This window comes from Bactrocera dorsalis, chromosome 2, assembly GCF_023373825.1.
Source record: "Bactrocera dorsalis isolate Fly_Bdor chromosome 2, ASM2337382v1, whole genome shotgun sequence".
In the NCBI taxonomy this organism is placed as follows: Eukaryota; Metazoa; Arthropoda; class Insecta; order Diptera; family Tephritidae; genus Bactrocera; species Bactrocera dorsalis.
Genome location: NC_064304.1, coordinates 15,215,546 through 15,228,536, shown reverse-complemented (window position 1 = coordinate 15,228,536; position 12,991 = coordinate 15,215,546). Strand labels below are relative to the sequence as shown.

The window sequence follows — 12,991 nt, the reverse complement described above, 5'->3', positions numbered from 1 at the left end:
ATAAATTATTCTGCTTGTATTAAGATACTTCAAATATTTTAGAAAAATATAACCACTAAAATGAAGTTATAAAGAGCCATGATATTATTCTGTCGTTATTAATTTGGTGATTTAATATGTTTCTCTGTTGGTCGGATTTGTATGCGGATGGTGTAGCAGAAAAACACTGCCAAGATTGCCACCAATTTGAAAATTTTGCCTTAAAAAGTTTTAGAAACCCTGGAGGCTTGCCAGCTATATAAGAAAATATATTGTATGAAATTTACATGAATATGTTATAAAAAAGAAAAAAACAAAAATTTTAAAGGTTGCCAGCGATTCAAATATTCGATTTAAAAATATTGTAAATACAAAATTCTGGAATTAATATTCCGTAATTTTTTTAATTTTTATTTTTATTTTTTTTTTTTTGAGACTAGCCAGTTCTAAGTTTATGACACAGTTCGTGAGAAGTCTTGCTTGCCACCTCCACATTCAATATTCAAGTTACAAAAATTTAAATTAGTGATATTGGAAGTCTTGTGTATCATTTGGAATAGTTATTTTGCTTAAAATTCAATCTAATACTTTATTTATACCAAACCACAACTTTTAATGCCTCAGCTTATAGTTCAAGTATTATTTTACTCTATCAAATTTAAGCACTAACGCACTGCTACCGATATTTCTCCGCCATTTTCTCAATTGGTTTCCGAAGCATTTCACTTTTATTGCGGCTATAAGCTGATCTTATTAAAAACCAATACTATTCACCAATCGCAGTTAGTTTTATCTACTCTCTGCCAATTACTTTGGTAATTCTGTTACTAATTTATGTGAGTGCGGCGAGGCAAGCAGCAGAGCAGTGTAATATTAGAATGTTTACGCACTAAGTTTCTGGCAAAATAAAAGGCAAAATAATGTGCAAAAATATATGGCAAAAGAGTGCGTAGTAAACATATGCTAATTAATGAGTAAGTGTCAATATACAAAGCAGAGATAAACGTTTGTGCAAAAGATACTTCTAATTAAAAGTTACTCATACGCCACGCACCAACGCACACACTACTAACTAAACGATGCAGAAATGTTGGAATATATTTATTTATATACATAAGTGCTTGAAATTAAGTTTACTACAGTGTTGAGGGAAAAAGTGGTGTGTTGGGTATAGTAAACCAAGGCAATGGTATATGTAGCAAACGAGTTGTGAGGTTGGAGCTACTTGGTGGAGGTTTTTGAATAAAAAGTTGCTTTAAACTAGACAAAATCACTGTTTTGACCGCAAATATAATTACTGTTGGTTCTTGGATTTAAAATATATTGATAACTTATTTCATTACTTATACTCATCAGATATTGTTATCGTCCATACCTCTGCACCATATAGCAGAACGGGAATAATGAGAAACTTATAGAATTTAGTCTTTCTCCATCGAGAGAGGGCTTTATTTCCCAATTTCCTATTCAGGCCGAAAAAGCAACAGTTGGCAAACGTTATTCTAACTTGGATTTCGAGGCTGTAGTTGTTGTTGGTGTTATTACTGGGTACAAAAAAACAAATATATTTTGGCTTCGTACTATGAAAATAGGCTCTTAGGCACTTCTTCGTAAAATCACTCCTTAATATATATGCATATATAGATTTAAATTAATATTTTCCACACAACTTTTAACCTATACTTCATTCTAAGTTAATCGCGTAAAAATCGTAGTGATATGAACTCGTCGCTTTCCGGCTGAAATTTTTGTTCACTTGCTGTTCGGCTGCTTTTATTTATTTCTCTACACTATACTATTTACCATGAACTCTTCAATGCTTCCGTAGCAGGCAATTACAAGTTGCCACATTCACTCGTGCAAACATAAAAAGTGTGCCAATCAAAAAGTTCTGAAGCATTAAGCAAGTAGCAATAAAAATGATTATTAACAATTGTCGGGCAAAAAAAATAAAAGTTAAATAATAAAATAAAATAAAATTGGCAGACAGTAAAATGTTGCAATAGCGGCATTGATGTTAGCACACTAAAGTAATGGCAAAGGTCATATGCAACTTACACATATACACAGATATATTTCTGCAGGCAAATGACGATAGTTTTTCAGATAAGAGCATTCTCACAATACGGCAAACTTTTTGCATGCAAATCGAAATTCTGACAATTTGGTTATGGCTATTGAAAATAAATAATTTAGTTCGTGCCACTGTCAAAATCGTAACTTCAAGTAAATAGTTTCTTAAGACATCTTTTAGAATATAGTTTTATTTACATTTTTTAATTCAATTTATTTTGAGCTGTGAGCACCTGAAATTTAAGCTCAAAAGTAAACGTTGGTAATTTTTTATTATTGTGGGTACTCATACTAAAGGATGTCGTATGTTGTCTTATTATTAACCCATGTGTATATGTATCTGCCGGTTAGCTCGCGCAATACCGACCTTCTTTAAATATCCTTAAGCCGGCTGCAGTCAGCAGCTGTCGGTGATAGAGGTCAAAAATTACTTTCGCAATGCTATCTTTCTCAATGTGTCACCAATCTACCGCTTTTTGAAACAGTTTTAATATATTCGTTTGATTTCCCCAGAAGAGTTCTCCAATCTTAAAATAATATAAGGAATCAGGTGAAAAGTATTAAACAATATTTTTAAAAACATTTCGCAGCCATTTTCTTAACAAAAACAGTTATAAACCCAGTTATGCCATGATTGTCTAGACTAATATGTGCATGCAATTGAGCGCAGCAGGAAGCTTCCCTGAAATTCATTGCAAAACTCATTGCTCACCGCACATTTCACGCACAAGCACATCGAAAGTGTATAAATTACAGCGGCAATGATGCAGCGATGGTGACAATGACAACGACAACAACGCCGTCAACAATAAACAGTCATTGCAACCAACCGCATGCCAACCACCGGTGCGTATAAGTAACTTTCGGCGCGGCTGAAGCAGTCTGCTGCACAAAAAGTGAAAGAAACTGAAGAAAAATGAAGTTGTGCAACTTAATGTTGACGTTTACGGTTGAGCGCTGACGTTGTGTCACTCTCTGTGGCAAGGTGGCAAGCGTGCGCAACAAAAACAAGCAGTGCAACCGCATTTTCACTGCAACCACGTAACATTAACGACACTCACACCTACACTCTGTTGTCTGGCAGTTCGGCGCACTTGCGAACGCTTTTAATGAGTTCTTTCACATTTGCTTAGTTTTCTTCGTTTGCTGGCGTGTGGCAAATCGTTAAGTTGTCCGTCTTGTTGCAGACAATCACTGCTTTTATGCTCCTTTGTCGTTTGTGTGCGCATCTAACTTCATTTTGCTTACAAATTATGGGCTGTGGCTATCGCGCTGGTCTGCTCCAGCCCCACTGCTTTGTTGTTGGAGACTTTGTAATGCTCGCAAAATGTTATTACACCAGCGTGACATTAAGTTTTATTTCTTGAGTTGCAATAAATGCAGCGACAGCAATATAACTTGATAATAAGCCAATGGACAATGTGCATAAAATCCAATTGATTTCATTCTCTCAAGACGGTCGAAGGTAGGAACAAAGGTTTAGACATTTATATTTGCTATATATATGATATACATATGTGTGTATATATTTCGAACTCGAAACTTTGTATTGTTTTAGGGTGTTATGGTTTCGTTGTGCGATATAAGGTAAAGTTCGAAAGTTCTGTAGTCAAACAACTAAGTTGAAGCAATGTATATGTACAGTAGATACATGATTTCGAAGGCAATTTTCAAATATTGTTTCGAGAATATAGAACTAGAACTAAAAATTACTCTTAACTTCTAAACAAGAGGTATCCAAATTAAGACTGGGACGGATCAGTTTTATTCCTTAAAAAAAAATCGAATCATGGTTCAGTTCTTATTGGCGAGTTTTCCACTACCTTCATATCTTTTAGACAACGCTCAGTGTCATCTGATCAAATTTGACGGGGACTGATAGACAACATATTTACCTATTTTAATACAAATCTTAATTCTTCAAAATAAACTCCTTTGCCAACATGCATGCCAATGCTTAAGCCAATTTTCCATACACATGTTATAAGCTTCGGCAAAAATGGGCTTCAGGAAGTTCTACGAATTTTGATTTTTTCGTTTGCGATTAACTTTTCGTGCGCCATTCGCTAAATTTTTGGGCAATTTCGACGCCATGTTCATAAACCCACTTCTCGTCACCAGTAATTATGGGTTTAAGGAATGCAGGGTTCTCAGATCGTCAAGGCAGCTCTGTTCGACCTCTATTCCATGTCGGTTTTGCAAAATATTAATGTCTTTTCGTACGCTTCTAGCAATAACAACCATTATACCCCAAAACTTTGACCAACAAGTGTTGAGTCAATCAATAATAAATTTTGAGATTCTCTGCTATCTCTCTGAAGGCAACACGACGATTTTCAAGTATTGGTTCTTCAACCTTTTCGATATAATCGTCAAAGTTTACAAAAGTGTATGGACGACTAAGCAAAATCGCTAATCAACATTCTAGATTCGAGTTTTTGGTCAGTCCGGGTCAAATTTGATCTGATGGTATATCTTTCCATGAACTAATTTGTTACCAAACAATTTTTCAGTTTTTTCTAGAGGAAGTATTAATTCTCCCTTTGGTAGATGACAGAGAAGAAGTATCGAAAAGATGTTCAAGACACAAAAATATGAATCCAGGATCCTTATATGGCAATTACAAAGGGGTTCGTAGAAGGTTAGGTTAGGACGTAAAGCTCATCAAATTGATGAATCTCACTTGAACAGACCCTTATAGATCGACCAAGCGTTTTGAGCTTACAATAATTTTATCAAAACAGTTTTATCAGTCCCAACTACTTCGCAAGATTCTCCAAAGACGTGTCTACCGAAATATTAATCTCTGCCGGTAAAGTCGAACAATGTAGAAGAAAGTGGCAAGAGGATTCCGTCCGATAGAATATTTAACCGCACCCCGTGTAAACCTATTGAATGGTGTCCAGTCAGAAGATCAACAATTGCGGTGAGATTGGTTTTGCTAAGAACCAGTAGCTCGGAAGACTCTAAAGGTTCACTCTGGGCCAGAAGAATAGCGCTGTCGCACAGGTTAAGGTCATTGGCCAACGCTCGCTGAAGTCACCAGTGGGCCGAAGTTGCAAAGCAAAATCGGAAACGAAGGCAACGGTACACTCCCAAGCAAGCTCATCGGCTTTAAAGTAACCGGCGTTTCCACTGTAACCAGACATACAATTCGACTGCATCATAGAAAGAAATTGTAAATTTCTTTGCATAGTTAGTAGTAGTAAGTGAGTTAAATGTAGACCAACTCATTAAAGAGGGAGCTCAACTTTCACTAAATTCCGCAGAAACAATGTTCGTATCCGAGCGAAGAGAGGGCGTTCTTACATCCTGCTTCCTTCTTTTTAAGTCATCACAAACTAAGGTCAATCAGCTAACGGGAACTTTGTGTGCATTGATTGTCAGAGTAAAGGATTATGCATGCAACAAATTGCCAACAAGCAAACGACGACTCAGCTAACTTGAAGTCGAATTGCTTATTTAACCTCTACAAGGACAAGTGGGCGGCTGCTTGAGGCGCTTAACTGAAACTCACAGCTGCTCTTCTCACACACACACAGACACAGTTCGCAAGTACACTGCGTTGCCTTTTGAAAGCTGATGCGCGTCTGTATGTGTGGTGCTCGGTTATCCGCAGCACTTCTGCGTGCAACTGCAACAAAGTCAATGCACTAGCATGTGGCCGCCTGCAACCGTCAATGTTTTCGCACTTCAGCTTCTTAACAATGCAAACATTGACTATGCCACCCCCGCACTCCCTCGCGGCATGTGCCGGCTTGTGCTCAGCGTCTTGGCGACCATTTGCCAGCGGGAATTTGCGCTTGACTTTGCTGTCTGCGGTGCTGCGAAGAATGACTTTCTCGACATGAGCTCGACATCAACATAGTGATACTGCAGTCAAATGCCTCGGTGGTGGTGTTTGTTGTAGTTGTTGTGTGGCGGCCATTATTGTTTCGCCAATAGAAGCGGGAACTTCATTAACTTCGCGCTCCGCTGCTGCTGCCCGCTTTCGGCCCGCTGGTTGAGTCAGCAGCTCGACAATGCGATTGTTATGTTGCACATAAAGACAGCAATAACAACAACAACAATTGTTGAACATACCCTCATATACATACGCCATTGAATGGATCAACGGCATTCGTGATTGCACGTTTGTATGCATAACAATACCGTTAGTGTGCGCTAGCATACACATAAACTCACACACACACACATTCACAGTATTACAATTTCTCTTTTCTTATGCTTGCCACTAACATCTCGTATCGTTTTTCTCAACGATTTCTTGCAGATACAACATTTCTTGGACCGTGGACTCGCACACACCCATCGAAGAGTACAAGCTGTCCTTCCGAAGGTTGCCACAAGGACACGAGGTCGATAACTCCATCGATACGCACACTGGCTCGTCATCCTCCTCGACGCTGCTGCAGATGTATGGCGGTGGCGTCGGTGGTGGCAGCATGGGCGGCGGCTTGCTTGGCAGCCAGCACAACCATCGTCTCGGCAGCGGTTTGGGCGCCGGTCTCAGCAGCTACGGCAATGTGATGCACTGGGGTCGTAACGATTGGCGCGATGTGGTGCTCGCTGCGATGCCATTGTCACATCATTACACCCAAGGGATGAGTTATATGATACGCGGACTGGATCCGGACCAGCACTACGAGGCCACCGTGCAAGCAAGGTAAGTACAAAGCCAGCGTCATGAGGCAATCAAACCGAGACAAGCATTTGGTTGTGAAATCCTTACAACAGCTGCCGCGGTTTGCATTCAGAGCAAGTATTTTGCTGTGCCACAACTCTATGGCCACTGGTGTGGTGTAACAGTTTACTTGTCTCTCTTCTAAGCTCTCCTTTTCAGCTGAAATTCGCTCCTCCTTGAGTAAACATCGCAAGCAATACTTCATTGCTTGAGTATAAGACAACAACAATGTTTAGCTGTTGCTTTTGTTTTTGTGATATTCAATATACGCGCAACGACTTGTTGTCACTTTACAGCTGTTTCCCTATTGTTAGTACCACTTTTGCCGGCTTCACTGCCATTGTTGTTGCTCTATAAGCTTCGGCTACGTGCGACGCCAGAATTTCCTTCCCCTTCACCGCTTTTATTGGCGCAAATTGATTGTTTATAATGCTCAAGCTCTTGATCAGCAGCTTTTGTTAGCTTTCGCGTTGCCACATTAACAATTTGCAACGTTGGCGCACACTGCTGTTCCATTGATTTTGTAGTTGAAGCAAGCGGCGTGACAACAACAGCGTAAACAACAGCAGCAATAACCGTTACAATGGCGACATGACACGCTAAGCGCTACACTTTGGTGGAATCTCTGTCGCAGCACGTTGATTTAGTGCAAGATTTCGCTCGGCTTGCCGTGGGGCATTTCATTGATTGCTCGCCGAATTTGATAGAAACTGATAGGTGCCGTGCAACAGGCGCAAACGTTGCGTAAATAGTACAGTAAAAAAAGATGCAAAGTAACATTTTTGATTTCACATGCACAAATATATATTCTTACTCATAAATACATACTCTTACTCGCTATTGGCAAAAAACCGAGACACAAGAGAGATAGTCACAAGCTTTTTTCGAGGCAAGTATTTTAAAAGCAAAATCATTCACTATAGTCAGGAGCAGCTGGTAATCAATTGATGCGAGGCTTGGACTATAATTTAGATGCTCAAATATCTTCCAACCAAGCACTCATAAACCCTGGCAAGTCACTATAAACATGTGTGTCTTGTCTTCATAGAACACAATTTCTTTCTTACTAGCCAAAGCTATCCACATCTGGATGATTGCTCACTTCAAACAGCCCAATTCTCGAATTAAAAGTGTGTATTTTAAATGTTACGGCAATTTTAGTGCTTGGCTCGCTAACTGTAGGCTCAAAGCTAGTCAAAGAGTGTTAGATCTCGCTAAAAATGGTACCAATTTGACTTCATCAACATACTGATCTTTGCGAAATCACTGGCAACTGGAAAGCTGATGAGCTCCCGCTCACAACTGCATTCGGAGTTCAATATCAGTCAGCATCTTGCGGACCAAGGCACCCCGCGTTTGTTTATCAGGTGGGATTGAGGTGGGATCCCTCTTGATTGTTTCTAGCGGACACGGTATTGTCTCTGCCTCGAATTCGTCGAATGTCTTAGTCAACTGGTTTAATTTTTCAAAAACGTTCCTATGACCAGGAACTCAAATTGTGAATAAGTCGAGTTAAAGAGCTTAAAGCCTTCCTTGCTTTTTTTATTCGTTCATAACCGCATAAGCGGTGTCTACGCCATTAAAGAAGCTTTCTTTACTGCGCTGAAGTTGGCCTTTGGCAATGATAACGCTAGTCGCACTCTTATGTTTTCCTAAGAACCTAGAAAAGAAGCTAATTGATAGCTCCCGAGCTCACCGTCTGTGTTAATTTGCATGATCAGGAAGGTAGAAATCTGGCAGTGTGTCTTCGATATGTATTCAACCGATTTTCCACTCAACCGTCTACCCTTTAGCTTAATGTGTTAATAATTTCAAATCTTTGGCAAATTTAAATTCATTCCAGTAGAAGATTTTTAAGAGAAAGAATTTTAAAATTGACTTTTTTTTGTTGAAATCGAAACAAAATGTTTTCAATTCTGGGTGAATATTATATAACTCTCATAAAACTTTCGTATATAGATTTTTCACATAAATTATTTTTTCACTAATATTTGAAAATGTGTATTAAATGATATTCTATTACATATAATATATAGTTTAATATCACGATTCCGTTGAACCAAGGCCACGTCTATTGGTATTTAAGCTCAAAAATTGCAGAATTTCGGCCTCAAACTTAACTGACCTACTGAGTATTAATCCATCAACAAAATAATACAAAGCAAATAATTATAATAAACATTTACGTATACATATGCATATTGTATATACACGTTTATAATAATATGTAATTAGGTATATTTATGTATTGTACAAGTATAAGTGAATTAAGACCTTAAATAAACATGTAGGGCCTCAGGGCACAGAAATACTTCCAATTTCACTTTATTTGTTCGGCAATGCTAATTTATATTTAATTCATGAATTGTTTGTTTCTCGTTATCTCGATACTTGCATTCGCTGCAAGCGTCTACTCGCCCAGCAATGCTCAAATAAAATCAAAAACTAATTACAGAGGCATGATATGCAAACCCTCAAACAAATTGTATGCAAATACTTAGTCCATCCGGTCCGTGCAGGTATTTTGCTCTTGGCCACATGCCACTTGCCGTATGCCGCATGCTGCATTGACGCACTGATGCAATTGATGTGTTTTGTCACAAATAATCATCTGTGCTTAATAATTTTCGAGGTGACATTTTCATTCTCTAATTAATTGCAAATTCTCATTTTGTTCGTTTGTTTGTCTTTTGGTATGCATTTGAAATACTTTAGGACTCAAGCAACCGTAACACAAATAGCTAAGCATTGGCTAAATTACATTTTAATTACATTTGTATTTGCAGGAATCGTTATGGTTGGAGTGACTTGACGCACAGCTTCCTCTTCTCGACATCTTCGAATGGTAAGTGGAAAATTGCTGCATTCAACGTATTTTATATTACATTATTAGACAACTACACAGACACAAGCATCAATAGCCGTAAATAAGTGTCTTTATATAGATGTATGTGTGTATAAAGGGTGTTTTTAAGGAGTATAGAAATTTTATTTCAAATTTAATACAAAAAAGGAGTGAAATCACAAACATTTTGACTTTTTAAGGAAATTCTAAAAAAGTCTAACGAAGAAACATGCGTTTGCTGACCAATTCGCACACCCTATACTTAATAAACACGATTTTCAAAGCTCAATTGAATTTGTAGCAAGTTTCCTTCGTATAAAAAACATAAATGTCAAAAACAGCTGTTGTCTCTTACAACAAATTTGACAGCCTTCGCTCTCAGCAATTCTATGCACTTCAGAAAAACACCCTTTATATAAAAGTTTATATTCATGCTAAAGTGCACAAGTAAATATTATTTTGAAGTGCAAAGCTGTTTTTATGTGCCATTTGTAAATTACATTAATTTAAGCATTACCAAAGCAATTGCCCGACAAAGTAAACCTAAACTAATGAAACCGCACACTCGCAATGCAATTACACATACACATGCACACATATATACATGCGAAATGACATAATTAAATATGCAAATCCCTGCATGCATAAACGTTTGGGATTATATATTAATTTTTAAGAAATTTTAATGTCAGTTGCTGATAACTAGTACATGCAGAGCACTAATATAGACAAAATAAAATTTTTTAGTACACTGAAAACAATTTTATTTAAAGAAAATAATAAAATAGTAGTACATACTTAATTTAATATGAAGATATTCCTTACCTTAAAAGAATTCGATGGCATTCAGAACTATATTATATGGCAAGTAGGCGTGGTTTTGGTCTGATCTGTAGAAATTCCAGGATATTATTACCTACCGAGCTTGCCTGAAATCGATCGAGTAGCTTCCTAAATGTGGGCGGTACCACGCCCGTCGTCCTAATTTGACATCGGCTCATCTAACGCTCTCTCGAACCATGGCGAGAATAAAGTTGTATGTCTCTGGTACATTTATCCCACTCTAACCGTTATTGGAAGATATCATAATGGTCAATTGATAATAAAATCTAGAAAAGAAGTGTTGATAATGTTTTAAGAATTTTCAGATTTTCTTTGAGGATGTCTAAAAGTAATATAATATAATTAGGTCTTTTAAGGTTGATTAACTCCAATATTTTCTTTAATTCCTTAAATACGTAAATACATATATATCAAACTTTTTCCGGATTGTCAAAGAAACAAGATTGCTAAATGATTTCGACGACATACTCATAAACCAACGTCTCCACACTAGTAGTGACGCATTTGACGAATGTAGTGTTATTCAAACATATCTGTTGAGACTTCTACTCTACATGCTTTTTGCAAAAGATTCAGCTCTTTTGGGTGAGTCTAGCATTAATTTGCTTCATACCTAAAATCCCTTTCCTAGCTCTCAGATGCCAACAGGGAGATTTTCAAACTCGATTCCTCTAGCTTTTGCGAGGTAATCGTCATTACCAGAGATGGATGTACGACTTGAATGAAGGAAGTTTTGGATGACTTCGCGATCTTGCTTTATGCTACTCAAATTCGTCATAAAGTGCACTCCAAAAAGCACTTTTGCAACATTTTTAACGATTACGTAGCTATGAGACATAGAAAGCACAAAATGTCAAGGCAATTGACCAAATCTAGAAAATAAATATGAAACGTTTTAAGAAATTCCTTATGAGATTCCAAAAGTGATCTAAAAAGATTTTATTGCAACGATCATATTAGACATTTTCTGTAATTTCTTGATTGTATCTATATATTTACATTGAAAAAATTGTTCTTAACTGGTAGCTGGAAGTAAATTGAGACTTGCAACGCAACCCAAGGTCTATTGGATGCTCGCCTCTGTCCCAAGGATTACATAGGCCCAGCACACTGATAAAATCCAGTATCCTGCTAGATGTCGTACATCAGGTTCCATGCTGCAAATCGACAGTTTGCAAAAGAGGCTATAAGGCTCAAAAAGTTCTTCCTGAGCCTACAGTGCCCGGTCTCAAATGCCACAAGTAGCCGGAGTATCTCTCGAGAGGCTGAATACACTTTTAAACCTAGAAAACTTGCTTGCTCATGTGAGTTTTTTCTAATACTTTTTTTGTCCACTGTCATCTCCTTGCAGCTCCTTTATGGAATATAGGGTTCCGATCCTACTATCTTGTAAGCAGTTGCAAAGCGAGCAAGCTCTTCAGCCGTTTTCAAGCTGTCAGTGTACCATCTAATAGTGATACACCTTTGCAGTAAGTCAAACGTGGAGTTATTTCAGTCAGTTCACTACCAACGATAACTTTACACCTCTTTGTGAAGTTTGGACTCTTGTTAATGCTGTCCCTCGTCAGAAGGGCCAGTGGCGTTTCACCTCTCCTGTATTTAGCTATTTGATTGCTTACTAGGTGGAGCAGTCTAGTACGACTTCTAGTGCTTCCGTTGGGCAATTTCGAAATTTGAAGTTCTGCGCTGCTTTCGAAGCCCATGCATCCACCTGATAGTGCATATCTTGCACACCATGAAAGTTTTTATGGCTTTGATCATGTTTAATTCCACATGCTGCTTCCACCGACGAGTGGAATCCGAACTGAGAAGCAGAGATTTGACCTCAAATGAATTCTAACTCTACCATGAGTTAAGCTACTGAAGCCTGGCAGGGACTTTCTCTTAGTAAAGAGGGTGATAATTGTTTTCGACGAGTTGATGTCCAGTCAAAAATCGTCTTTGCACGATATCGCAGAGAGTATTCTTGAGTTTTCCTTTTGCTAATTAAGCTATATTGGCCACGTTTCCCCTTCTACATATTTGATACTTAACTAAGAATCCTTAAATTATTATGATTTGTATCGTAAGCAAATTTTTGGTAGACATTTTATTTTAGAAACCGAAATAATTAATTTTTAAGAAATTTAAATTTTCTCACCAATTCTCAATGTGTAGCTTATATGTTTATTTGACAAATAAATAGGACAAAAATTCGCCAATAAACAGTATCGCAAACATTTAAGTGCCATAGATACGTACAGATACATATGACTACAATCTATATACGACATTTAAGCAAGTATGTTAACGCCAAAAATGAAATGTCTTTGCCTTTGTGCAAAGCGCTTTTTGCCCTTTCGTCGCTCGAGGCGTTCGGCAAAGCAAATCAGTTTAAAATATTCCAATTTAAATGCATTAAAATATTAGAATGCAAAGCAGCTGACAAAACTATGCCAAGCGCATAGACACATACACACATACCACATAGTATATTCCACATATACATATATACATATATACATATATATTTATATGTGTGCATGTGTGTTCAACTAATGCGCTGAGTTGCTTTGCTTGGCACGCAT

The 12,991-nt window shown here is 37.6% G+C and overlaps 1 protein-coding gene across 1 annotated transcript in view; it reads left to right on the top strand.

The window, feature by feature from the left end:
* LOC105227565 (lachesin) overlaps positions 1–12,991 on the top strand; it is a 103,338-nt gene that overhangs the window by 64,013 nt on the left and 26,334 nt on the right. Inside the window, exons 7-8 of the mRNA XM_049447549.1 lie at positions 6,326–6,718; positions 9,523–9,581. Coding sequence (XP_049303506.1) covers positions 6,326–6,718; positions 9,523–9,581 — 452 coding nt within the window. The remainder of the gene's footprint in view (positions 1–6,325; positions 6,719–9,522; positions 9,582–12,991) is intronic.